The sequence below is a fragment of the Lucilia cuprina genome, chromosome 4, assembly GCF_022045245.1.
Source record: "Lucilia cuprina isolate Lc7/37 chromosome 4, ASM2204524v1, whole genome shotgun sequence".
In the NCBI taxonomy this organism is placed as follows: Eukaryota; Metazoa; Arthropoda; class Insecta; order Diptera; family Calliphoridae; genus Lucilia; species Lucilia cuprina.
Window position 1 is genome coordinate 60,846,093 of NC_060952.1, and position 27,868 is coordinate 60,873,960.

The 27,868-nt window shown below is 29.6% G+C and overlaps 1 protein-coding gene across 2 annotated transcripts in view; it reads right to left on the minus strand.

Annotated features, from left to right (window-relative positions):
• The window catches only part of LOC111689226 (synaptosomal-associated protein 25), a 648,407-nt gene that overhangs the window by 454,849 nt on the left and 165,690 nt on the right, over positions 1-27,868 (minus strand). For both annotated transcript variants that reach the window (XM_046948035.1, XM_046948034.1), the window contains exon 2: positions 5,541-5,640. In XM_046948035.1, the coding sequence (XP_046803991.1) occupies positions 5,541-5,639 (99 nt within the window). In that variant the 5' untranslated portion in view covers position 5,640. The remainder of the gene's footprint in view (positions 1-5,540; positions 5,641-27,868) is intronic.

Consider the following 27,868-nt stretch of genomic DNA (forward strand, 5'->3'; position numbering starts at 1 on the left):
TTGTATGATGGTAATATATTGTGTCCTTTTTCATGCAGAGCTTTCCTTAATATTTGGTACTTATTTCGACTGAGACCCAGTTCCAACATAGGCGTTATTGCTTCCTATTCAGTAAAATTTGATTGTGATGTTGGAGTTGGTATACTTTCCACAATTCGCTTAAGTCGTTTTGGTGAACATAAGTCTTCGTATGACTTGCAAAGCGCTCCTGCTGATGTGTTGTAAGTTGAGATTTCCGTAGTAGTTTCCATACAACTACAAAATTTGAATCGAAATTTCTTTTGATTTCCATCCACAGACTTACTTTTTACATCAAAAAGTTTTAAAAAGTTTTCAATTTTTGATATGCCTGTTTTGTCTACTTTTCTACTATATGTAGTTTTTATATAATTTGAAATGTCTTCAATTCTTTCTGGCCCTTTTGAAGATACACTCCATAAAACGGAACACAACTCTTCATACTTTAATGTAAACTTCATTGTAGATTTATTAAATATGGTACTTAAAATCTGAGAATTCTACCAATTCTTGTCATTTCCGATACAGGTATTCCAAAGTAAAAAATTACGAACTGTCTACCTATTAACATTTAGGACTATATTACTATAAGCTGTAATTCAGTCATTGATATTTCTTATTAGTGAATGAATCGAAATTATCATTACCTGTATATTTTTACCTATATGATCATAAACGAAACAGAACGAAATGATCTGTCGAAAAAATTTAGGTAAAAAATAGTTATAAATTTCTGAAAATTTAAGCATAATAGGATCTTTCAATTTACGGATAAGCAAACAAATAGAAAATAGGTAAATATAAGATTTAAACATGTTGCCATATTTAATACTAAAATATGAAAAATATGAAATTGAAGGACACAGGTTTAAATGAACATATTTTTGAATGTAATTGATATATTGGCTTGAAATTTTTTGTAAAGGGTCGAGAATTTCCATATCTAACTAAAAAAGATATTAAGGGTTAAATATGGACTAAATTGTTGTATCTATCTGCGACCCTATTAAAATTTTGATATAAATCATAGTTTTAGAAATTTAACAAATATGTAATATATGACAAAATCTTTATTTATGAACAAAACTTAATGAAATCTTCAACGCTTGTTAAATTTGTCATTTCAAATAAGAAAATGCAAAAAAAATTCAAAAAGGTCAAAGGGCATCCCGCAATTCCCAAAATAGGAATGAAAATCCCAAAAATGGAATTTTTTACATTTTTGCTCATAGGGTCCACATTTCTTTCAGGGCTGGGAAATACTTTTGGAGTAAATAGAAAACATATTGAGGTTTCCAAAACTGCTTTCAGTTTTCTGATCCCAGCTTTGGGATTTTAGAACATGTCGCCCAAAGTTGAAGTTTTGATAAAAAAATAGGTCATATTCGGAAGGACGCAGTGGCAACATTTTCAAAAAATAGGACAAGATTTTTACGCCAAAGCGTTCTGCGTAAAGATACCTTTTAGAAAACTATAAAATTGTTATATGTTCTTAAAGAACGTATAACAATTTTATAGTATTCTGGCATGAAGTGCTGAAATTCAGAAAGACAGGACTTCTTCATTAATACTTCTGCTTTTGTTTATATTTGAGAATTGCGACTTTTTCTCATTACATATTGAGCATCTCCAGAAGGAAGAAGTTTCTGTTATGGCATTGCTGACCTTTCCATCAATCATTGTTAAGCTTAGCTGATATGATACGTTAATAGAGAATTCCTTTATTTTTATGCAAATGGGCTCCAGTGCATTTATTTCATCTTTTAAATATTCCACTAAATCTTTTGTTGTTTTCTTTGACTCCTTTATATATTCAAATCCAATGGGTCTACAAAAATTTTTTGAACCCGGAGTTGTATTGATCCATATATCTTCAAATGAATTTCCGATGCTTGACGATGATAGATTACGGGAGTATGAACGAATTCGTAATGGCACTAATGATGACATAAATACAATTTTGTAGTCTGCTAATGTCCGACTTCCACAAGCTTGTTTGTATTCTGGAAGTGCTGATAAAACGTCACATCCCCACTTACACATTAAGACAACATCACAGTTATGAATTTTCCTTAGTTGGTCTTCTGAAAAGTCTGACACAATTCTTGATGCTGTGTTTCCGAGCAAAGATGATATATCAATACAAGCTTCCACATCATTAACAGCAATAGGTGATGGTAGAATAGTTTGTTTTTTTCCTGGATCGCCTTGTATGATGGTAATATATTGTGTCCTTTTTCATGCAGAGCTTCCTTAATATTTGGTACTTATTTCGACTGAGACCAGTTCCAACATAAGCGCTATTGCTTCCTCTTCAGTAAAATTTGATTGTGATGTTGGAGTTGGTATACTTTCCACAATTCGCTTAAGTCGTTTTGGTGATGCATTGGAAGAATAGTTGCAATATGTACGTCATCGATAGGTTGGTTTTCCTTTCGTTAAATGTATCAGCAATTTCCTCATTTGAGATTGAAAAAAGTTTTTGTGTGACCCTCTTTTTTTTGACCTTGAACATAAGTCTTCGTATGACTTGCAAAGCGCTCCTGCTGATGTGTTGTAAATTGAGATTTCCGTAGTAATTTCCATCCAACTACAAAATTTGAATCGAAATTTCTTTTGATTTCCATCCACAGACTTACTTTTTACATCAAAAAGTTTTAAAAAGTTTTCAATTTTTGATATGCCTGTTTTGTCTACTTTTCTACTATATGTAGTTTTTATATAATTTGAAATGTCTTCAATTCTTTCTGGCCCTTTTGAAGATACACTCCATAAAACGGAACACAACTCTTCGTACTTTAATGTAATCTTCTTTGTAGATTTATTAAATATGGTACTTAAAATCTGAGAAGTTTACTTATATACCAATTCTTGTTATTTCCGATACAGGTATTCCAAAGTAAAAAATTACGAACTGTCTACCTATTAAAATTTAGGACTATATTACTATAACCTGTAATTCAGTCATTGATATTTCTTATTAGTGAATGAATCGAAATTATCATTACCTGTATATTTTTACCTTATCAATTTCTGAAAATTTAAGCATAATAGGACCTTTCAATTATAAGGATAAGCAAACAAATAGAAAATAGGTAAATATAAGATTTAAACATGTTCTGTCATATTTAATACTAAAATATGAAAAATATAAAATTAAAGGATACAGGTTTAAATGAACATATTTTTGAATGTAATTGAGATATTAGCTTGAAATTTTTTGTAAAGGATCGAGAATTTCCATATCTAACAAAAAAAAGATATTAAGGGATAAATATGGACTAAATTGTTGTAGCTATCTGCGACCCTATTAAAATTTTGATATTAATCATAGTTTTAGAAATTTAACAAATATGTAATATATGACAAAATCTTTATTTATGAACAAAACTCAATGAAATCTTTAACGCTTGTTAAATTTGTCATTTCAAATAAGAAAATGCAAAAAAAAAAAATTGAAAAAGTCAAAAGGCATCCCGCAATTCCCAAAAATAGGAATGAAAATCCCAAAAATGGGATTTTTTACATTTTTGCTCATAGGGTCCACATTTCTTTCAGGTCTGGGAAAATACTTTTGGAGTAAATAGAAAACATATTGAGGTTTCCAAAACTGCTTTCAGTTTTCTGATCCCAGCTTTGGGATTTTAGAACATGTCGCCCAAAGTTGAAGTTTTGATAAAAAAAAATAGGTCATATTCGGAAGGACGCAGTGGCAACATTTTCAAAAAATAGGACAAGTTTTTTACGCCAAAGCGTTCTGCGTAAAGATACCTTTTAGAATACTATAAAATTGTTGTATTTTCTTAAAGAAAATTTTATTTTATTAATAAAAGAGTTAAGACACATTTTGGGTAAAAAAACGGCAAAAATCAAAAATTTTTTGAATTTTTAAATTAAAAAACGTATATTTTTGAATCTGTAAATGATATTGATCTGAAATTTTTTGTGTATTATTGGAAATTTTGTTGTCTAACTAACAGGATAAATTTGAGTCCATTTGGTCCAAAATTACGCCCGGTATTCAAAAAAAGGTGGACCAAGGTATGGTAAATTTTGTATCACTAAATTTTTAAATGCCTATAACTCGGATATTATAAGAGATAAGTAGTATGTCCAAGCATGTTTTTTCAACATCTCGTTGAGCGCTTTCAGAAAATATAAAAATCTTTGGGTGAAAAACAAAAAAATGGCACGAGTTTAAAAATTTTACAGGTCGTAGGTACCCTACTTTGAGCCGCCACAGCTCCGTCCCTGGGGCATCTGCGAGGTTTATCTTCAAAACTTAAACTCGAATACTCCTTGGCTACGCTCACGCCAAATTTTATCCCGATCGGATCAGCCGTTTAGAAATGCAAGATTTATTTCCAAAAAATTTCCATTCTGCCCCACTGTGCGCTATTACATATACATATATATTTTTTAATTTTGGTACTTTTTCTACTTAGCCATTTTAAAAAAAGTGCCTCTCAACAATCATCACTGTTTCGAACAGCTGATTGAATATTTATGTAATTTATTTTTGCTTCTTATAATTTTTGAATTGTTTTAAATCACTAGTATTGTTCTGAATACGAAGATTTTCGGCAGTTTACATGTACAGCACATATAGCACGATCGCATACGAACTTTTCAAGAAGAGCGTCAAAAATACAAATATTTTATTAAGTTGCTTTGTAGCATTCAACAAAGTAGGTTGATGTCACATTGCTTCAGAAATTTCAAACGCAGTTTGAAAAAACAAAAACACAACTTCAAAAACAAAAGCATAATTTACAAAAACAACATACACCTTAAATAATTTTCTAGAATGCATAACAAATAAGATCATTCTTATTTGATACTTTTTTTGTACATTTTAATTTGAAATTTTCTTTCTATGTGAGGAAATTATCATTCTTATGTCCATTGATTATATTTTGTTTATTAATATTTCCAATTTATAGAAGTGCAATTTAATCTTCAAAATTGAAAATAGCCAAATATTTTTTCAGTGCAATTTCATTGAAAAAATACCAATAGTGTGTGTAATGATGATGTTTTTCATCTGTCTCTCTATACGCCGGTGTATGTTTTAAATACATAATCTTAAGAAAATAACAAAAAAAGCAAATTATTGCGAATTAATTTACCTTTATATTAAAAAAACGTCTGAAAACTTAAATTATTTTGTGTTTATTTTCAATATAAGCGTTACGTTTTTAAATGTTCTTTAAGTGCACAAACGTGCTAACGGTACGGTACGTTACAGTGCGTGGACAGCAACGGGTTCTACCTTAACTTCTAACGTTTATAAATTTTTAATTTGTATGAAATAGCCTTTGAACTGTTGCTAACGTTCAAAAAAAGACGATTAATATATTAATATCACAATTTTATTAATGGTTTATAAGGCTAAATTCTGCTTAAAATATTGTGTGTATTAAAACCAATTTTTTATGAATACAATCCATAATCTTATGAGCAAAAAATTACATATGAATGGCTTTCATAATTATATTATCTTATATTTTATTATTACTTACATCATCAGCAACGCTATTAGCTTTTATTTGCAATTCTTCTAGCTCTGTTTTGGGCACCTGCGGTGCAGAGACTTCCTCTGTATTGTCCACAGATGGCATTCTGAAAATACAATTTTATTTATAGTTAATTTTATTTTTTTAAGGAAAACTATAAATTTTTGTTTGTATCATGGTTTGGTAACAATTTTGATACCACTAATAACACTCAGTCGGTACGTTACTCTAAGAATGTATTAGTAGAATTCTTAAGCCAACATACTTGCAAAAAATTGGATTTAAAAATATTGAAAAAATATTACATTTAAATTTATATTTTGAAAGATTTCTTTAAATATTTTGCAAAATAATTTATCTATAAATGTTTTGAAGAATGTATGTTTGTTTTTTAATCTGCAATATTGAAAAATAAATATTTTTTAGTATTATAAGCATTATCCATAGATTATATAGAGAGGAAACTCTACTCTTAAGAACTTAATGGTATAGGCACAATTGAGCTCGACGAACTAGTCGAAAAAAAATTTGTTGTGTAAATTCGTCGAACGGAACACAATCAAATTATTCGTACTGCAAATTCGTTTCAAAATTTGTTTGTAGAAAAAGTAAGCAAAAGGAACAAAAATTATATTTTTGTGAATCTCCACTATTTTGAGAGATTTTAACAACTTTAAAATTTATTCGAACATGATTTTGAAATTAGAAAATGTAAAAAATTGACCTCGAATAGAACTAAAATTATATTTTTGTGAATATACCCAATTTTGAGATTATATTAACAGCTTAAATTTTTTTTCGAACATTACATGTAATTTTCGAACTTAATTTTAAATATTCCAACTCCAAACTGCCAAATTTCAATTCGGGCCACCAGAACTGGTTTTAATGGCTTTAAAAATTTTTCGAACTTAAGTTCGAATTTTCGAAAATTTTATATTTAGTTTTTAAGACGCAGAGATTATTTTAAGTCCATAAACAATTTTTCGAACATAACTTCGAATTTTCGAATATAATTTTGAATATTCGAATATAATAATGTATTGTCATAAGCTGTACTCACAACCGCCAAATTTCAGAAAATTCGGGCTTCCTGAATTGGTCTTAAAACAATTATTTATTTAGTTATTAAATAATGCATTTTATCTTAAAGGTTTATTATAATAATTTCATTTGGTGACAATATATTTCATTTAAATTCTAATGTAATACTTTAAGGAGCTATTTATTTCTTACTTACTTTTAATATTAAAATATAATTCTTATTTTAATGCCTTGGGGTACACAAAATTTGTTGCTTTATCCTTTAGTATTGATTTTGAAAATTCTAACTACAATAATATTTAGGATTAACAATATGTTATATCATCATTGCAAATTCGCCAATTTCTATCTATCTAGAAAAAATTTTTATCTAACAGTTTTCAAGAAATTTTGTATTTAATTTTGTATTTAATTCATATATGTTGTGCCCCCACATTGAAAGTCTGCCCGTTATTCCCTTAATGTTCGCATGAATGTCAAAATTATGAATAATTTTATGATTCTAACTCTAATATTTTCTTAGATATACGATTTAATTGATGTGAGGGCTTCAAGCTCCCCAATAAAAGTCCACCCTTTTTTCTTTAAAATGTTCAGATGAATATTAAAGTAAGTGCGCCGTTGTACTCCAAATGTTCTAGTTCAGTTGCTAATTTACACAGACGTGTTTCAAGTGAATAAGAATTAAAAAAACAAGTAAGAAGTTATAGTCGGACGATGCCGACCATTTAATACCCTTCACCTGTATACGAATTAAAATGTGATTTAATGCATTTAAGTTGAATTTTACTTGAATAAGCCATTTATTCAAGTAAAATTTTGACGGGGGCTTTTTATAGGGGCTAGGTTCAAATGAGTATAGAACTTGGTTTTGCAGCTTTTTGTCGAGATACAAGTATATGTATATATATAAAATTCTAACGTTAATGACTGACTGATTAATCATCCCACAGCCTAAACGGTTGAAGCTAATGAGCTGAAATTTAGACAGGAGATTGGTCTCACTCTAAATAAAGACGGGATTTTTGAAAATACGAATGTTTAGGGGATAAAAAAGGTTAAAAACAGGTAAATTTGGTAACATCATATCTCCTAAACTAGTGAAGATTAAAAAGCAGTTTAAAGCTTTTCACATAACTCATTACTACATTAAGATATCCATATAAAATTTAGTACAAGTATTGCTCAAATGCACAAAAATATTACTGAGAAATTTTTCTTCGATCGGTCCATAACTAGTCATAGCTCCTATATTAGGTCCCCTCCCGAAAATAACTTAAACGCACATAACTCATTACTAAATTGACACAAATGTTGCTCATATATAGAGAAATAATGTTGTGAAATTTTTTTTGATAGCCATTAAACATTTGGCATAAATAGTGTTTTTGTACACATAAATGTTATTTCAAAATTTTTTTCTCAATCGGTCCCTCCTTGGTCATAGTTCTTATACAAGGTTTTCTCCCGAAAATCATAAAAAACGCACATAACTCATAACCAAATACTGATATCCATACATTTAGCAAATATAATGCTCTTATATACATAAATTCACTATAAAATTGTTTTACGATCGATCCATATTTGATCATAGCTCTCATACTAGGTCCAGAAAATCATTTAGATCCACAATATTTATTACTATATAATGATTTAGATACAGAATATTGAAATTTTGTCTTTATATACATAATTAGACATAGCTCCCATAAAAAGTCCTTTTGCGAAAATCTCTTAAACGCACATTACTCATTACAAAATAAAACCATTGATACAAAATTTGGCACAAATATTAGTTTTGTATACAAAAAATCAATTTCAAGATTTTCACGATCGGTTCATAACACGGCTGTGGTCGGTTCCATACAGGTTCCCTTTAGAAAATCACTTAAATACACATTATTTGTTGCTAAATTACGATATAAATGCAAAATTTTACTGAAATATAGCTTTTATGTAAAGAAATTTAGCTTAAAGAATCCTTTACTATCGGTCTATAATTATTCATAGACTAGGTTCAGCCCCTAAAACACTTTAACCGTGAGAAAATTCGTTTCTACAAATATTTGATCAATTAGAAAAGTATTAATATAAAAGTAGTTGGTGGAGGGTATTTAAGATTCGGCTAAGACGAATATAGCACTCTTACTTGTTTAAATTTGCTTTTAATTTAATCCTAGAAATATGAAATATGAGAGTCTGGAATAAATAAACTTAATTAAAAGAACATTTGATACTTTTTCGTCCTTCGACTGGTACTTTTTTTGTTTTCTTTTAGGACTTTTTGGTACGTATTCGTTCTTTTAAATGTACATTTTGAATTTTTTATAATATTGAACCTAGAAATATGAAATTAAACATGTATTACCCGGATTACGCGAGAACTTCTAATAGAGAACTTTTTGGTACTTTTCGTTCTTTAAAAGGTACTTTTTGAATTTTTTATAATATTGCGGATAAAGTGAGATCCCATAAAAGGGATATTTTTGGTACTTTTTTGATCTTCAAAAGATAATTTTTTAAATTCTTTAAACCTAGAAACATCTATTAAATATGCATGGCCCCTATAAAAGAGGACTTTTTGGTACTTTAGCGTTCTTCAAAAGCTACTTTTTGGCATGTATGACCGGGATTAAGTGAGAACCCATAAAATGAGTCTTTTAAGTACTTTTTGGTTATTCAAAAGGTATGGCATGTATGGCCCGGATTAAGTGAGAACTTATAAAAGTAGATTTTTTGGTACGTATTCGTTCTTCAAAATGTAGTTTTTGAATTATTTTATAGAATAGAACCTAGAAACGTGAAATTTAATATGTATTGTTCGGATTACGTGGGAACAGGGATGGAAAAAGAGATTTTGTTTCAGTATAAAAAAAATATTTCAGAGAGTACTTTTTTGGATCTCAAAGTACTTAGGTTAGGTTGATAGGAGGATGTGTACTGCATCAAATCCGAAAAAATGCACCTAGGCCACAATCTGTTGTGCGCTCTTTATCATGAAAAAAAATAACTGAATGAATTATTCCAATCAGTGTTAGTCAGGAATGTTATTTCCGGAATAACATCACTTCCAAGATACTTGGATATATCTTCGACGAATGCCAGGCAGTATTTTTGTTCAGCTTTTGTTGCGTAGAATGGTTTTGCGTTTGTCAGTTTAACTGCCTTGAGCTCCCTTCCCTTTAAAGCTATTACATTTGCTCTTTCTTTACAGACTACTCCCGAGTGGGCTGGTACCCATATTATGTGAACCTTGCCTCTGTGAGAGTATTAAGTTAAAGCTTTCTTACAATCCAAAGTACATTTTTTTTTTTGTTAAAAGTTTGAAATTTCTAAAATATGTTTATACATTTTAAAGTTGGAATGGGCGTTAATGTTGATATGGTGTCCGTCCCTCAATGTTAACACCTTTGATATAATTTGATGAAGTTTTCACAGGAAATGCATGGTATCTCTAAGCTACGATACAAATATTACTACGAAATTGTACATTGTAAAATGTTATATTTAAAGCACTCATGGCGCGTTTACTCAAAACTCAGGAAATAATATCTCAGATTCTAGATGTGATGGAGAATATGAAGTAATATTCATACACCACTAAAGTGGTGTAGGGTAGAAAAATTATTTTACCAACAGATTTACTACCGGTTAAACGATAATCGTATATTGATATTGTGGCCCTGAAAGTATCAAATAAGACTCGGAAGTATCACGGTACTTTTACACTTAAAAAAGTATCAAAAAAAGTACCATCGTACCAATTTTGCCATCCCTGCGTGGAAACCTTCGTTCTTCAAAGGTACTTTTTGAAGTTTTTATAAAGTTTATCGTGGAAACATGAAATTAAGCATTTAGTGCCCGTAGTAAGTTAGAACCTATAAAATGCGATATTTTAGTGCTTTTTGCCATAATTTTTTTACTATGAAATCGTTTTAAATGGGTAAAAGTAAAATTAGGTATAACATTGAGGAATAGAGAGATTATCACAATTTTACAAATTAATTATACCCTTCACCTTCGTAAGAAGGGTATATATAAGTTTGTCATTCCGTTTGTAATTTCTATAATATAATTTTCCGACCCTATAAAGTATATATATTCTGGATCCTTATAGGTAGCGGAGATGATTAAGCCATGTCCGTCTGTCTGTCTGTCCGTCTGTCTGTCTGTATGTTTGTTGAAATCAGTTTTTAGAAGACCCCAGATATCTGCGAGATCCGAATCTTCCATAATTCTATCAGACATACGACCGGCAAGAACGCTATTTAAAATCAGCAAAATCGGTCCATAAATAACGGAGATATGAGCAAAAAACCGAGACAACCTCTGAAAATTTCATATAAAATTTAGATTTTTTATTCATGCTCAGACAGAAACTGCAAAAAACAAAAACAAAATACATAACAATACGGTAAATATTGTTATTGTAATTTGTTTATAAAAGCAAAGCAGAGCAAGAGCAGCAGAGCAAGAGTAGCAGAGCGAGAGCAGCACTAATGTTTTGTTATTGGCTAGAAACATGAAATTAAGTATGTGGAGTCTGGCTTAAGTTAGAACCCATAAAAGGGGATTTTTGGTACTTTTTCGTTTTTCAAAAGGTACTTTTTGAATTTTCTATAATATTGAACCTAGAACCATGAAATTAAGTATGTAGAGCCCGGATTAGGTGAGAACCCATAAAAGGGGATTTTTTGGTACTTTTTCGTTTTTCAAAAGGTACTTTTTGCAATTTCTACAATATTGACCCTAGAAACATGTAATTAAGTATGTATGGCCCGGATTAAGTGAGGACCCATAAAAGGGGACCTTTTCGTTGTTCAAAAGGTACTTTTTGCAATTTCTACATTATTGAACCTAGAAACATTTAATTAAGTATGTATGGCCCGGATTAAGTGAGGACCCATAAAAGGGGACTTTTTGGTACTTTTTCGTTCTTCAAAAGGTACTTTTTGCAATTTCTACAATATTGAACCTAGAAACATGTAATTAAGTATGTATGGCCCGGATAAAGTGAGGACCCATACAAGGGACTTTTTGGTACTTTTTCGTTTTTCAAAAGGTACTTTTACAATTTCTACAATATTGAACCTAGGAACATGTAATTAAGTATGTATGGCCCGGATTAAGTGAGGACCCATAAAAGGGGACTTTTTGGTATTTTTTCGTTGTTCAAAAGGTACTTTTTGCAATTTCTACAATATTGAACCTAGAAACATGTAATTAAGTATGTATGGCCCGGATTAAGTGAGGACCCATAAAAGGGGACTTTTTGGTACTTTTTCGTTCTTCAAAAGGTACTTTTTGCAATTTCTACAATATTGAACCTAGAAACATGTAATTAAGTATGTATGGCCCGGATTAAGTGAGGACCCATACAAGGGGACTTTTTGGTACTTTTTCGTTTTTCAAAAGGTACTTTTTGCAATTTCTACGATATTAAACCTAGAAACATGTAATTATGTATGTATGGCCCGGATTAAGTAAGGACCCATAAAAGGGGACTTTTTGGTACTTTTTCGTTTTTCAAAAGGTACTTTTTGCAATTTCTACGATATTAAACCTAGAAACATGTAATTAAGTATGTATGGCCAGGATTAAGTGAGGACCCATGAAAGGGTACTTTTTGGTACTTTTTCATTCTTCAAAAGGTACTTTTTGAAATTTCTATAATATTGAACCTAGAAACATGTTATTAAGTTCGTATATCCCGGATTAAGTGAGAACCAGTAAAAGGGGACTTCTTGGTACTTCAAAAGGTACGTTTTACAATTTCTACAATATTGAACCCAGGAACATGTAATTAAGTTTGTATGGCCCGGATTAACTGAGGACCCATAGATGGGGACTTTTTGGTACTTTTTCGTTCTTCAAAAGGTACAAAAGGCTTTAAACACATCATGGTGAAGGGTATATAAGATTCGGCACAGCCGAATATAGAACTCTTACTTGTTTTTTTTACAAAACCTATAAAACGGCTCGCTAACAAGTTAGCGGGTTATAAGCTGGTTAAACATAATTATGAACTTAAAAGCCCTATTTGGCGGGTTTAGCTGTATGAGGCCTATGTGATATAATGGACTAATGTCAACTGTTTTCTAGGCTTCGTCTTCGGTACTATAAAAGATCATGTGGCAAATTTCATTGAATTATCTCTAAAATTGCGACCTGTAGTTTGATTACAAGGTTTACATGCACTATTTGGAGGTTCAGTTGTATGGGGGCTAGGTGAAATAATGGACCGATGTTAACAATTTTCAATATGCTTCGTTTATGGAGTCTTCTATGACTTCATAAACGATCATGTGCCAAATTTCATTGAACTATCTTCAAAATTGCCATCTGTAGTTTGATTACAAGGTTTACAAGCCCTATTCGGGGGTACAATTGTATGGGGGCCAGGACCGATCTTTACCATTTTCAATAGGGTTACTCCCTGGGGCAATAGAATATCATGTACCAATCATCATACGTACTTGCGAACAGTGTAGGGAACCTTTACCGAGCAACTATGTTAAAAGCTTTAATTGCAACAACAGCTTCCATTTCAATCCCTGCAGTCCTCTCTTCGAATCAACATACAATAGCATGAACCATGATCGTACGGCTATTTGGAAATGTCATTTATGTAAACCCTGTGCTAAATCAGTAACAAGCAACAACAAAAGCAAATAAGGAAGAATCCCAGCAAAATCTTTGCTTACAATTATTACCATTAAGTACTTCATTAATGACTTACTTTGTAGGTAAAATAAAACAGTTACTTTTTCTGTTTTTTCCCTTCTTTTGTGAACACGATATCAAATGTCTATTTTTAGACAAACAGAAAATAAAATAGTATTTGTGTGTGAAAACTATTTATTTACGCACAATAAAACAACAAAGCAGTGGTGTAGTAAGAGTAGCATTTAACTGGTGGACGGAAGGTATTGAGTTAACACCAGCCTGTGTCGACTTTTTATACCCTTCACCTTCGTGAGAAGGGTATATATAAGTTTGTCATTCCGTTTGTAATTTCTATAATATAATTTTCCGACCCTATAAAGTATATATATTCTGGATCCTTATAGATAGCGGAGTCGATTAAGCCATGTCCGTCTGTCTGTTGAAATCAGTTTTTAAAGGACCCCAGATATCGGCGAGATCCGAATCTTCAATAATTCTATTAGACATGCTTTCGAGAAGATCGCTATTTAAAATCAGCAAAATCGGTCCGTAAATAACGGAGATATGAGCAAAAATCCGAGACAACCTCTGAAAATTTCATCAAAAAATTGTTATAAAAGCAACAACAACACTTTATATAGAAAAAGATGTACACGTGTGTGTGTAGATGTCTTTGGTTTTATTCAGCTGTGTATTTTCTACTAAAATACACAGCAAAAAAATATGATTTGCATTTTTTGTTAAAATAAAATAATTTTCCCTTTTGTTTTGCAAATATATTTTTTAATGAATAGAAAAAAGTATTTAAAACGTTTTCAATTATATGAGAGTAGATCGTAAGTTATTGTACAATAATTTTTATGCGAATAATGTAAGTTTGAAATTTGAAAGAAAATACACTGTCTATAGCTAAGCGCATTTACAAAAACAAAAGAGTACCAAGCGCATAGGGCTTGGGCACCCTTGGTTTGGATGCTGTTGGCGTCATTGCGTTGTTTTTTTTGTTTTTGTTTTTCTGTGTTTTTCGTTATGTATGTTTAGATGTCTGTTGGTTTAGATGCCTTGTGTATTTTGTGTTTTATTTCGTTTATCGTTGTTGTTGTTCTTTTTGTTTAGCTTTTGATGAATTAATAATGTAGTCGGGAAAAAATTTAATATTTATAAAAGATGTTTAAAATACACTATGGTGAAGGGTATATAAGGTTCGGCAGAGCCGAATATAGCACTCTTACTTGTTATTTTTATATTTTTTCATAAATATTCTCTAAATAACTCTACTACAAACAACTTATTTCCAACCAAATAATATTGACTTACTTTTGGAACATCTCAAACAAAAATAAGTACTTTTTCTAGTAGAAGTGTAAGCATTTTACTCTATGATTTTTCTAGTGAATTTGTAAGCAAATATTTTGCTGGGATGTGCAGACTAAACGCTTTAAAAACTCAATTTCTCTAAATGAATTGCAATCGAGTATTTGCACAATTCAAGCCGTTAATGGAGATTTAAAAACCTTCGTTGAGCAATTAGCTCTCAAAATTGGCCAATCTGATAATAATTTTAAAGAAGAGATGAAAACTGCCCTTTCTTTCTCAGATGCTAAGCAAAAAAATAGAAATAAACAAGATAGAGTGCTATATTCGGCTGGGCCGAATCTTAAATACCCTTCACCAGCTACTTTTATATTAATACATTTCTAATGTATCAAGTATTTGTAGAAATGAGTTTTTTCATGTAATAAATAGAAATATTCAAAGATTTAAATCTAATTCCAAGATTTATTAAACATTACAAACGCCTTTTTCTTTATATTTTTATAGCGCTTAGCGATGTTAAGTAATTTGCATGTATGCATGTGTGTGAAAGATTTAAGGATTTTCAAAATACATATATAATTTTGTTCTACACAAATTGAAAATACAATTAGTTAAATACGGTTAAAGCGTTTTTAGGGGCTGGACCTAATATGGGTGATATGGTCAATTATAGACCGATCGTAAAAGATTCTTTAAGCTAAATTTCCGTACCAAAAAATTATATTTCAGTCAAATTTTGCATCATGATTTAATAACAAGTAATGTGTGTTTAAGTGTTTTTCTGAAGGGAATCTTGTATGGGAATGACCTCACCCATGTTATGAACCAATCGTGAAATAGAATTTTTGTATACAAAACTAATACTTGTGCCAAATTTTGTATCAATAGCTTTATTTGGTAATGAGTAATGTGCTTTTAAGAGATTTTCGTAAAAGGACTATATATGTATGTTAGCTATGTCCAATTATGTACATAAAGACAAAATCTCAAAACTCTGTACATATATCATTATTTGGTTATAAATATTGTGAATCTAAGTGATTTTCTGAACCTATTATGAGAGCTGTGACCAAATATGTACCGATCGTAAAACAATTTTATAGTGAATTTATGTATATAAGAACAATATTTTGGCTAAATGTATGGATATCAATATTTGGTTATCAGTTATGTGCGTTTTCTCTGATTTTCGGGAGGGAACCTTGTATGAGAGCTATGACCAAAGATTGACCGATCGTGAACATTTTTTGAAATAACATTTATGTGCACAAAAATAGTATTTATGCCAAATATTTTATGGGTATCATTATTTGGTAATGAGTTAAGTGCCTTCAAGTGTTTTTCCAAAAGGGATCTTGTATGGGAGCTATGATCAATTATGGACCGATAGGAAAAAATATCACAATATTATTTCTCTGTATATGAGTAATACTTGTGCTAAATTGTATGCAGATATCTTAATTTAATGAGTTACGCCTGTTAAGGTGAATTTCGGGAGGGGACCTTGTATGGGAGCTATGACCAATTATGGACCGATTCACAAAACTTTTCATGGTAGTATTTCTCTATATACAAGAGCAATACTTGTACCAAATTTTATAAGAATATCTTAATTTGGTAATGAGTTATGCGCGTTTAAGTAATTTTCGGGAAGGGACTTTGTATGGGAGCTATGACCAATTATGGACCTATCAAAAAAACTTTTTCTCTGAATTAATTCTATTGACATACGATTTTAATTTGTAAAATTTTGTAAGATATCGACATTGCGACGGAAGTTATTAACAAAAAACCCATTTTCCGGGAATATGTACTTTTGTATGGGAAGTATTTAAAATTTTGGACCGATTCTGGCGATTTTCCGCATAGATTAAGCACTTGTGTAGAAACGAATGTGTGATGATTTTTTTTTTCGAGAAAATTACATCAGAATGTGTAAAAAATGCCCTTCTCACGAAGGTGAAGGGTATAAAAACATATTTAAGTTATCCACTAACAATTCTGTATATGTATTGCCCAATCCACAAACATTTTAATTCTTTTCTTGCTACAATACACAATATAATAAACAAATTAAAAATTATTGTTCTTGTTGAAACAAATATACATGATACTGAAACAGATTTTTACAAAATAAACGGCTTCAACTCTATTTTCCTAAATAGAGAAGGTTCTGGCGGAGGCATTGCAATTTACATTAGAGAAGAACTGACATTTACGAATAAAAGTCCGAACACAAACTATGGTATGTTATTTTTTGTTTAAAAGATAAAGAAGAGAGAATAAAAACATAAACAAATAGGGATCGCCTAATGATTTCACAGATAAACAGGGAGTCCCAAATAATTTTAAAAATGAAAATCTGCAAGATGTTTCTAATAATTTCGCAAAATCAGCAAAAGCTGATTCATACATGTAATATAAAAATTTTAACGTATAACGAAAAAGCTATTAGTTGAAAATACTAACGAAATTGAAATGTACTACATACTGTAATAACTTAACACAAATTAAAGTACGGGCATAGATGACATCAGACCACGCGACATCAAAAACCATGCTAATCTGTTAACTCCGATTATAACCCACATGATTTACCTAATTTTAAACCAAGCTTGTATTCCTGAAATATTCAAAATATCAATCGTTCGCCTGATCTATGAAAGTGAATTAAAAAATGATTACAACAATTATAGACCTATAGCAATACTATCTATCATTGAAAAAATATTAGAAGAAGTTGTTGTAAGAAGACTGTATAGTTTTATAGAAAAATTCAAAATAATTAATGAAAATCAATATGGATTTCAAAAAATAAAAGCATAAACAAGTTACTCGGAAACTTCTCAAATCACATTAATTCTTGTTAAAGTGAAAACCTACAATTTTCACCTATCCCCCATACAACTAAACCCGCCGAAAAATTTGACTTAAGTGTACACAGTTTTATTCAACAATAAATGACTTAAGGGCAAGGCCAGGTACAATTCAACTTAAATATTTTATTATGAAAACTTAATCACATTTTGGCCTCCGGTAGGTTAGTGGTTAGTGTTCTAGTCCGGTAGACCAGAGGTGGTGGGTTCACCACCTTAGGCACTGGTTAAGGAGCGCATAACAAGCCCGATAGTATGTGTATTTACATTAGGGATGCCAAACGGGAATTCCCGAAAATCCCGGAATTTTCGGGATTTGAAAGCTGGGAATTTTAAAAATGAAATCCCGGCGATTTTCGGGATTTTAAAATCCCGAAGTGTTTTTCCTCTAAATTTTTACATTTATACAAAAATAAGCAGGATCATAAAATTTTAAACATTTGGACTATTTTTAAATCGAATTACATTATTCATTGAGTAATTAACTTAAGATGACTCTACTAACTTACAAGCTGAAATATCAAATATAAAAAGGGCAATAAATAGGCATAGACACTATCGGATATCTAAAAATAACAAGTAAGAAATTATGATTTAGTTTTCATAATAACGCATTTGACTTGATTTGTACCTCGCCTTCGATATATTTAAGCAATTTATTGTTAAAAATTAATTTTCTGAAATGCGCTTTATATAGGGGCTTCCCCCAAAGCCTCCCATTTGAGGCGATCCTCATAAAATAAATAATATTTATAAATTTACAATAAATTTACGGTCACATAAAATGTAATTACGCTGAATTTCACTATGATACTAGTCATTTTACGCGGATTGTGGATATCAAAGTCATTTTTTGAAGGGGGGATTTATAAGGAGGCTTGGGTCAAAAGAGGCCTGAAATTTAATAGGGTCTTCAAGGCTAGTATAAAACTTAGTTGTGCCAGTTTTTGTCGATATACGAGTATATTAAACATAATTATGAGCTACTCGGGACAAATCCAATATATCCTCCCACTCCCTCTAAAGTGGTGTAGGATATAAAAAGGACAATAAATAGGCATTGATACTATCGGATATGGGTATATCAGATTATATACTAGCAGTCAACCTGTTAATAAGATGACAAGATGATAATTCTCTTATTTAGGTAAGAGGACACGATATATAACTGGAAATAATATTGCTAATAACTTGGCAAAAGCTACGATGGCTATACTTTATATAGACCAGTTTTGTAGTGTTTTCCTTGTGGCCATTAAAAACTATATATTTTATTGTTAGTACTTTGAATTAATTTGTTTTCCAAAAATTTCACAAAATACTTATGAAAAAGCTTTCTGTATTAGTATACGCATACTTAATGTATTCATATTGTAATATGAAATAGAAAATGTTATTTTTGTCAGTAAATTATTAAGATTTGTTGAAAATTTATTTATATTTTTTGGGATTTATAAATCTCGAAAATTCCGGGATCCTGATATCGGGATTCCGGGATTCATTTAAAAATCCCGAATCCCGGGACTTTTAAAAATTAGTCCCGATTGGCATCCCTAATGTACATCCTCCTTTCAAACTAACTTACTAACTAACTTACTAACTAACTTACTAACTAACTAACTAACTAACTAACTAAACAACTAACTAACTAATCACATTTTACTTTTTGTAACAGGTGTAGGGTATTATATGGTAGGCCTCGCCCGACTATAATTTCTTACTTGTTTTTTATTAAAATATTATGTTATTTTAATTAGTTTCTAAGATGCAGACAAGCCACTTAATGTCTTCGCCGGTCCCAAACATAAATGAAATGTAATTTTATGAATATAATAATTTAATAATAATCTATATCTATATAAAAATGAATGTGTTTGTTTGTATGTTTGAACGCTATAGACTACTAAACGGCTGAACCGATGTCTGGAATAGGTAATAGACGAATTTTATATTAAGAAAATATAAAATTCGTATAATTAAGATAATATAACAGTTGAAGTCCTCAAATTTTGTCGGAGGCACTTTATGATTATATGGGATAAAAAGTGGGCGGACTAGCGTTAGGGGCGTGGCACCTCCCATATAAATTAAATACAAAAATTCGTTTATCTTGGAAACTATTACAGTTAGAATCTTAAATTTTTGCACGAATAACTTTAACATCCATGTTAACATTTTGGGTAATAAATTGGCGGACTACCCATGAGGGGAGCGGCACCTCCCATATTAATTAAATACAAAAATTATTTTTTCTTGACATAATATAACAGTTAGATTCCTGAAATTTTGTTGAAGCCACTTTAGTGCCAATATGATTATTTAGGCGGACTAACGTTAGGGAGTGGCACCTCCCATATACATTATAGACAAAAATTCGTTTATATTGGAAAGTATAACAGTTAGAGTCTTAAAATTTTGCATGAATAACTTCAACATCCATGTTAACATTTTGGATAATAAAGTGGCGGTATACTCATGAGGTGAGCGACACCTCCCATATTAATAAAATGCAAATTCGTTTTTCTTGATATAATATAACAGTTAGATTCCTCAAATTTTGTCGGAACCACTTTAGTGTCTTTATGATTATTTAGGATAAAATGTAGGAGGACTAGCGTTACCTCCCATATAAATTAAATACAAAAATTCGTTTATCTTGGAAACTATTACAGTTAGAATCTTATAATTTTGCACGAATAACTTTAAAATCCATATAAATATTTTGTGTATTAAATTGGCAGACTACCCATGAGGGGCGGTACCTCCCATATTATTTAAATACAAAAATTGTTTATCTGGGAAACTATACAACTAAATTCTTAAAATTTTTCACGAAAAACTTTAATATTCATCTGTAAAAAATTTCATCTGAATAAAATAGAAAAAATTGTATATTTGAGAAACTATTAGAGCTAGAATCTTTAAATTTTACTTAAGAAATTTTGAAATTCATCTGAACATTTAGAATATAACGAGAAAACTTTTAATGGGGACTTGACATCTCTGAATAAAATACAAAATATTGTTTATCTAGGAAAATATAGAACTAGATTCATCAAATTTTGCTTATATTACTTTAATATTTATCTGAAAATTTTGGAGGAAAAAGGGCAGACTTTCATTTGGGGAACTTAAAGCCCCCACATGCATTAAATAGAAAAAATCTTATATTTAAGAAACTTTTAGAGCTAGAATCTTCAAATTTTATACGAATAACTTTGACATTCATGTGAACATTTAGAAAATAACGGGCGGACTTTCAACGGGGGCCTTGGCACCACATATATGAATTAAATGAAAAATTTCGTATATCTTGCAAACTGTTAGATAATTCAAAATTTTCATAGATAGATAGAAATTGGCGAACTTGCAATAATTTTCTTGGCATCTCTCATATGTAACATATTGTTAATCTGGAAAATTATTGTGGTTGTAATTTTCAAAATCGTTAAGTGGGTTTTTATTTATACTAGAGGGTAAAAAATATTGTATATCTTAAGGCATTAGAATATAAATTATTCTTTAAGACTAAAGTTATATATTAAATTTTAGCAAGTAAGAAGTAAATATATCATTAATGTATTATTTTAGAATTTAAATGAAATATATTGTCATCAAGAGAAATTATAATAAACCTTTAAGAAAATTTTATAATTTAGTAGCTAAATAAATAATTTTTTTGATTAATATGTATTTAATTTCGATAGGGGTAGCGAAGCACACCGGATATTAGCTAGTAATAAATAAATAAGAAAAAAAGTTCTTGAAGTAAAATTTAAAGATTTTAGCTTTAATAGTTTCTCAGATATATGACATTTTCTATTTTATTCATATGGGGGCAAAACGATAAACGAATTTTTAATTTAATTAATATGGGAGGTGCCGCTCTCCTCATGGGTAGTGCGCCAACTTATTACCCAAAATGTTTGCATGGATGTTAAAGTTATTCGTGCAAAAGATTCTAAGTAGATTCTAAGAAGATTCTAACTATTATAGTTTCTAAGATAAATGAATTTCTGTATTCAATTTATAAGGGATGCTAGTCCGCCGTCTTTTTATCCAAAATAATGACACTAAAGTGCCTACGACAAAATTTGAAGGCTCTAACTATTATATTATCTCAAATATACGGATTTTACATCTTTTTATTATGAGCCTAGTTCCTTGGCCACTTGAAATTTAAAATAAAAAGTAGCCTATTACCTATTCCAGACACACAGAAATACGCTGCAAAAAAACGGTTCAGTCGATGCATTCATTTTTATATAAGATAAATAACAAAATTCGACAAAAACTTTTTGCCAAAATTAATAAGGGTCGGTCCTCAATATAAGGCCCCTTTAAGAAAGCGGCTATAAAACTCTTAACTTACATCAAAAATGTAGTATAGCTGCGAAGTTCGAATTAAACAATTATTGCAACAATAATTTTTTTAATTTTATGTAGATCGGTCCATTAACCCTACCCTTATGAAAGGCCCCCTTCAGAAAATTACTATAACGGTTATAACATCCTAGAAATTAATAGCAACAAAATTCAGTACAACTTAAATCTATCTATAAAATTTTATCATAATTGACCATATTACTAAAACAGCAACATCACCTTACTATATTAGAGTGATTCAAGCTTGTATGTACGAAATTTTCCGACAGGCTCTCGTTTCGGAAAGATATAAAACACAAAAATTGATTAAAAATTTTAAAAGTTATTGCAAATTCCCCAGACCATTAACGTGTTTCACAGAACATGAATTCGAAATGTGACAAAAAAACTTTTTTTTTTATATCTATATCTACTCGGATAATAGTTTTTGTCCTAATAAGATAACTCAACTCAAAAAAGTTTGATTCTTTCAACGCCCGTTTTAAATGTCCAATTTCAGTTTTTTTAAATTTTGTTAAACAAATTTCAACATTTTAGGAGAAGGGGATTTTTAAGGCTATTAAACGGTAAAAAAATCAAATCAAAATTTATTACAGATTAGCTCTTTCTTTTTTGTAATATTTTAGAAAATACGTATTAATTCTTTACGTTGTACATATTAAATAGATTATTTTCCGAGTATTATAGTAGCATAAAATATATATACGAAGTTTTATTGAAATCGGACATTCTTAACCCATAAACTGTGGAGTTCAAAGGTCAAATTTTCTATCTGTATTTTCTATCAATGTATATATTTTTTTATTACATATTGTGTTTAGGCAATTCCATCCGTATCCTTCTACACAAAATTTTGACAGATCATTTTACTTGTGTGCTCGTGTGAAGGGGCTTTACAATAAATAATATTTATTGGCTTAGAGTAAAAGTGTGTACTATTTTTTACGTTTTCTGATTCATGTTAATTTGTAAAAAATATTGAAATTTATAAAATTAAAATTCAAAAACTTCATATCATTTTAAAATTACAAAACAAAATTCTTTCTTTTTATCTGTAAATTTTTAGTTTATTAAATATTAATATTTAAAATTCTAAGTAAATAGGTAAAAATTACTTTTGTTTCGTATTCCGTCCTTTTCTGATTTTTTGGAATAATTGAAACTTCTAAGTAAAATGTCTTAAAGTCGGTCAAGCAATTTAGGTGCGGACAAAACCCCTTCTTACCCAATTTAGTTTAATTTTTCTAAAATATGTATACATTTTGACTGATTACAGCAAAACAATTCTCAAATATTTGCAACTTTCCAACTTCCAACTTTCGAAACGAATCTTTCATAGAACACATTTCTGACATTTTAAAAGCTAATTCGAAAGTATTTAGCTTTAGAACGGACAAAAACAGTAATTTTACCCATTATTCATCATTTCCACCATTTTTTACCCGTTTTGACTAAACTTTCGCAACGCAACTTTGGTAATAAAAATTTCTTACACATTACATAACTAAATCGAAAACAATTTCGCGTTAGAATATACAAAAATCTGTTTTCTGTTTGAATTTAATACTTATCACAAACAAATTGGCATATAATAATTATATTCTTCGTATGAAATCAACACTAAAAACCAATCCTAAGTCGTTTTACAAATTTATAACTCTAAACGTCGAACCTGTCATTATCCATGTTTTCTAAAGTTTTGTTTGCGTAGTGCAGATGATCTATCGATTAGTAACATGTTCGTGGACTTAATTGCTGCAACATATTTTAAATTGACATTCGATAATATTACTTTTAATTTTCATCCACAGTAATACCGAACCTGAGATCATTAAAATCTTCGTCTTGCCCTGGTCCTGATGATATACCTAGCTGTATCTTGAAACATTGTACTGAAACGTTGTATGTGTCTCTTACAGTTATTTTCAACAAAATTTATTGAATTAGGTTATTTACAAAGCATATGGAAATAAACATTTATTATACCTTTATTTAAAAGTGGAAGCAAACTTGAATTATCGTGGAATTACTAAGCTGAAAAAAAACTTCTCGAAAAAATTTATCAGACAATCTATCTCATCAAGTTTCTTCATTACTATATACACGTCAGCATGGCTTCTGTAAACATCGTTCCACAACAACAAGTATCCTCGAACTCACAACCTTAATAAATGTGGGTTTCTGTAAACATCGTTCCACAACAACAAGTATCCTCGAACTCACAACCTTAATAAATGTGGGTTTGGTAAATAAACTACTAATATACATAATATATATAGATTTTAGTCAAAATTTGTAAAATGGTGTAAAATAAATCTTATGGATTTAAATATAAATAAATATAAACACATGTCATTTTTTGAGTAAGAAATTACTTACGACACCAATATTTTATAAATGAATTTTCTTTGGAAAAAAAAAAACATATATTTAATTTTTTACAAACGAAAAAAATATTTGTTATTTTTTTGACATTTAATTTTTCTTGTTGAAATTAAAACTAAAAAAAAACAATGTTGTAAATTTTCGTGCGGTAGAAGAATAAAATATTTTAACAAAAGCAAAGATACATTCATATATAATGTTTATAGTTCAGTTATGTTGCAAACTATTTACAAAAATCTTTTAAAATATAAATTTAAATGTAATAATTTTTTTCAATATTTTTAAATCCAATTTTTTGCAACTATGTTAGCTTGAGGATTCTACTAATACATTGTTATAGTTAGGTACCGACTGACACACAAAGCTCTGAAAGAATTCATTCCCTAATTCTTTATTTGAAATTGAGTTATATTTTAAATAATTAACAATTCTTCAAACTCATTCCCTTTGATTTAATTATTAGAATTATTTTCAAAGCTTCCGATGTAGTTGAATTAATTCTCTAATGAATTAATTCCTATAGAATGTTAAATTCCTTCTGAATGAATTAATTTTGTTTGCATTCAATCTGTTACAAGTTGAATTAAAATTAATTTCAACAATTCCTATTGATTTTTAAATTCCCTCTGAATGATATAAATTTGGTTTGAATTCAATCTATTACAAATTGAATTTAAAAATTTTTTAACCATTCAATTTGAAATAGATTGAATGAAAGTTTTGTTTTATAATTCAAAAGCATTCTGTATATTAAAAATTGAATTAAATTTTTTTCTTTCATTCAATTTGTAATAGAAGGAATTAAACAAATATGAATGATCATTCCATTGAATTCATTCCTATGAAGAATGAATTCTCTTAGGAATTAATTCAATAGAATATAAAGCCTAGGAATTCAGCTTTAGAATTTAAATTCAAAGAATGATTTTAAAGAATGATACATTCAAAAATTTAAAGCCGAATTAAAAATATAAGGGAAATAATTCCAAATAGAATTCATTCTTTCCAAGCTTTGACTGTTGTACATTTTAAATATCGTATTTTTCGAGTTTATTAAAGTCGGTCATTCCTAACCCATAAACTGTGGAGTCCAAAGGTCAAATTTTGTAATATTTGAGAATTATCAGTGTACCATATCAAAATAATATTTATTTGTCACCAGAGTAGGAAGAGCGTTCAAATTGATTTCTCTCTCGAGTGATAATAATTCTAGCGAAATAAATTGTTTACTTTCTTGTGAATTTACCTTTTTTCTCGTGACTTTTAAAAATAAATCTCACGAATAATATTTAAATTTAAAGAGCGGAAAATTATTTTCTCTCTTGAAACGAGTACAAAAGAGTTTTTCATGAGTTTTATAATATTGTAAATCTTAAGAAAATTAAAATTCTTTTGTGTGTGAGTGTGTAAACATACATGTGTATTTATGTATATGCGTGTGTAAACTTTAAAGAGTTATGTTTGCCTGTAGAGGTTCGTAAATTTTTAAAATGTGGTATATTTCCAGAAATTTCATTATGATTGTGCAAATAGAAATATCAATTGTTATTGTAATAGAAGTAAGAAATAGGACATACTATGTGTCAATTAGGTTTTTGTATTAAAAACATATGTTGATGCAATTTATTTTGTTTTTTTTTTCATAAAAATTTACAGGTCAATAATATTTTAAATTTTTTTAACTTTGTAAAAATAATAATATTGTATGTAAATAAAATTGCATTAACAAATTTTTAATATTAGTATTTTTCTAATATAACATCATAATTGCATCATATATGCAAGTTTTTGTTTTGCAAAAAAACATTTTTATTTTTTAAAACATTTGTTTGTCGCCATAAACCCTTTTTCACCGCACACACATCCATCTTTCACATACATATGTACGTACATCTTTCTTACTAAATTTATTTTTTACCACCGCCATTAAACCGGTTTTCGTGCACACATTTTCTGTATGTGAGTTTTATTCAAATTCTATTCATTTTGATATCTCTTGTGAGAGAAATTAAAAAAAAAAACAATATATATAAATATCGCTCATGAAGTGAACATAAAAAATGAAGAGTTTAAAAAAAATAGATCTCGCGAGATTAAAAATAAATCTCGTGAAACTGAGTTGTAAAACGAGAGAAATAAATAAAATTGTATTTACGAGTGCAAAAAATGCCTACTCTGTTTGTCACCCATATTTACCAAAAATTACTGGATTTTATCGTATATCCTAATCCAAATAAATTTTATAAATTTCTTTGTAAGTTTGTCTATTTGTTTCAGTATCAATCACGCCTAAACGGATGAACCGATTTTGCAAATTTGGAACATAGAAAGATATATGGACAAGAAATGGGTGAAAACAAGGAAAAACGGACAAAATTGCTGGTTTTGTCCTTAAAAAGTGATTTCTGTTGTTGCGAAAGTTAGACTTGTTAGTTAGTTGCTGTAATCAGTCAAAAGGTATATTTAAAAAAAATTAAATTGAGTAAAAGGGGAATTTCTGAAAGGGTCGAAATACGAAACGCGGTATAATTATTGTTTTTTTTAATGAAGAAACAAGAGTAATTTCAACTAATATACATAAAATTTCAAATATTAATATTTTAATAAACTAAAAATTTACAGATAAAAAGAAAGAATTTTGTTAAGTAATCTTGAAATGAAATGACCAATATTTTTGATAAATTAAACTGCAAAGGAAATATTTATATTTTTGCTATATTTTGTGATGCAATTACGGATGGAAAATTTAATATTCGTATGGCTCTCTTCGTCGCATTAGATCAGGGATGTATTTTTTTGTAAACTCAAACAAGTGAAACAGCAGTTTCCATCTTACTTTGTTATTGTTTTATACCAATCATATAAAAAGTATAAATCATACGACTTTTATTCTCTCTTTGAAATACGGATAGAATTTCATTTTAGTTTTTCATTAGACTTTGCGTACGTAAAGTGTAATTGTGAGAAGGCTCCTTTAGGAAATTTATTTTGGGTTTATGTTTCTCAAAGAGAAAATGATTTAAAATTCGAAATTTAAGTATTAATATGTTTAATGCTTTGTTGCTAATTATACCCTACACCACTATAGTGGGGAGAGTATTATACATTTGTGCTGATGTTTGTAACATACAAAAATATTGGTCCAATACCTTAAACATACCGATCGATTCAAAATCATTTTTTGAGTCGATTAAAACATGTCTGTCCGTCCGTCTGTCCGGCTGGTTGGCTGGCTGGCTGGCTGTCCATGTAAACCTTGTGCGCAAGGTACAGGGCGCAATTTTCAAGATAGTTTGATGAAATTTGGACCAAGCATGTTTTTGGCACAGGGACGAAGCCTATTGAAAATGGTTGAAATCGGTCCATTATTTCACCTAGCCCCCATGCAACCGTACCTCCCGATTTGAATATGCCATAATTACGTCAAATTTTCCATTATCTCTCTAAAAATTGGTACAAATAAGTTTCATACAAGTATAAATGACACTGCAGATTTTCGTAAGGATTGGCCCTTATTTAACCCTAGCCCCCATACAAACCCTCCTTCAAAAAATGTCTTAAACGTCTAAAATTGACTTGTAACCATTTGTATCGCAATGAAACTCAACAAAACTAACTGTTATTTAAAAATATATACTTTTCCCAAATTTACCGAGG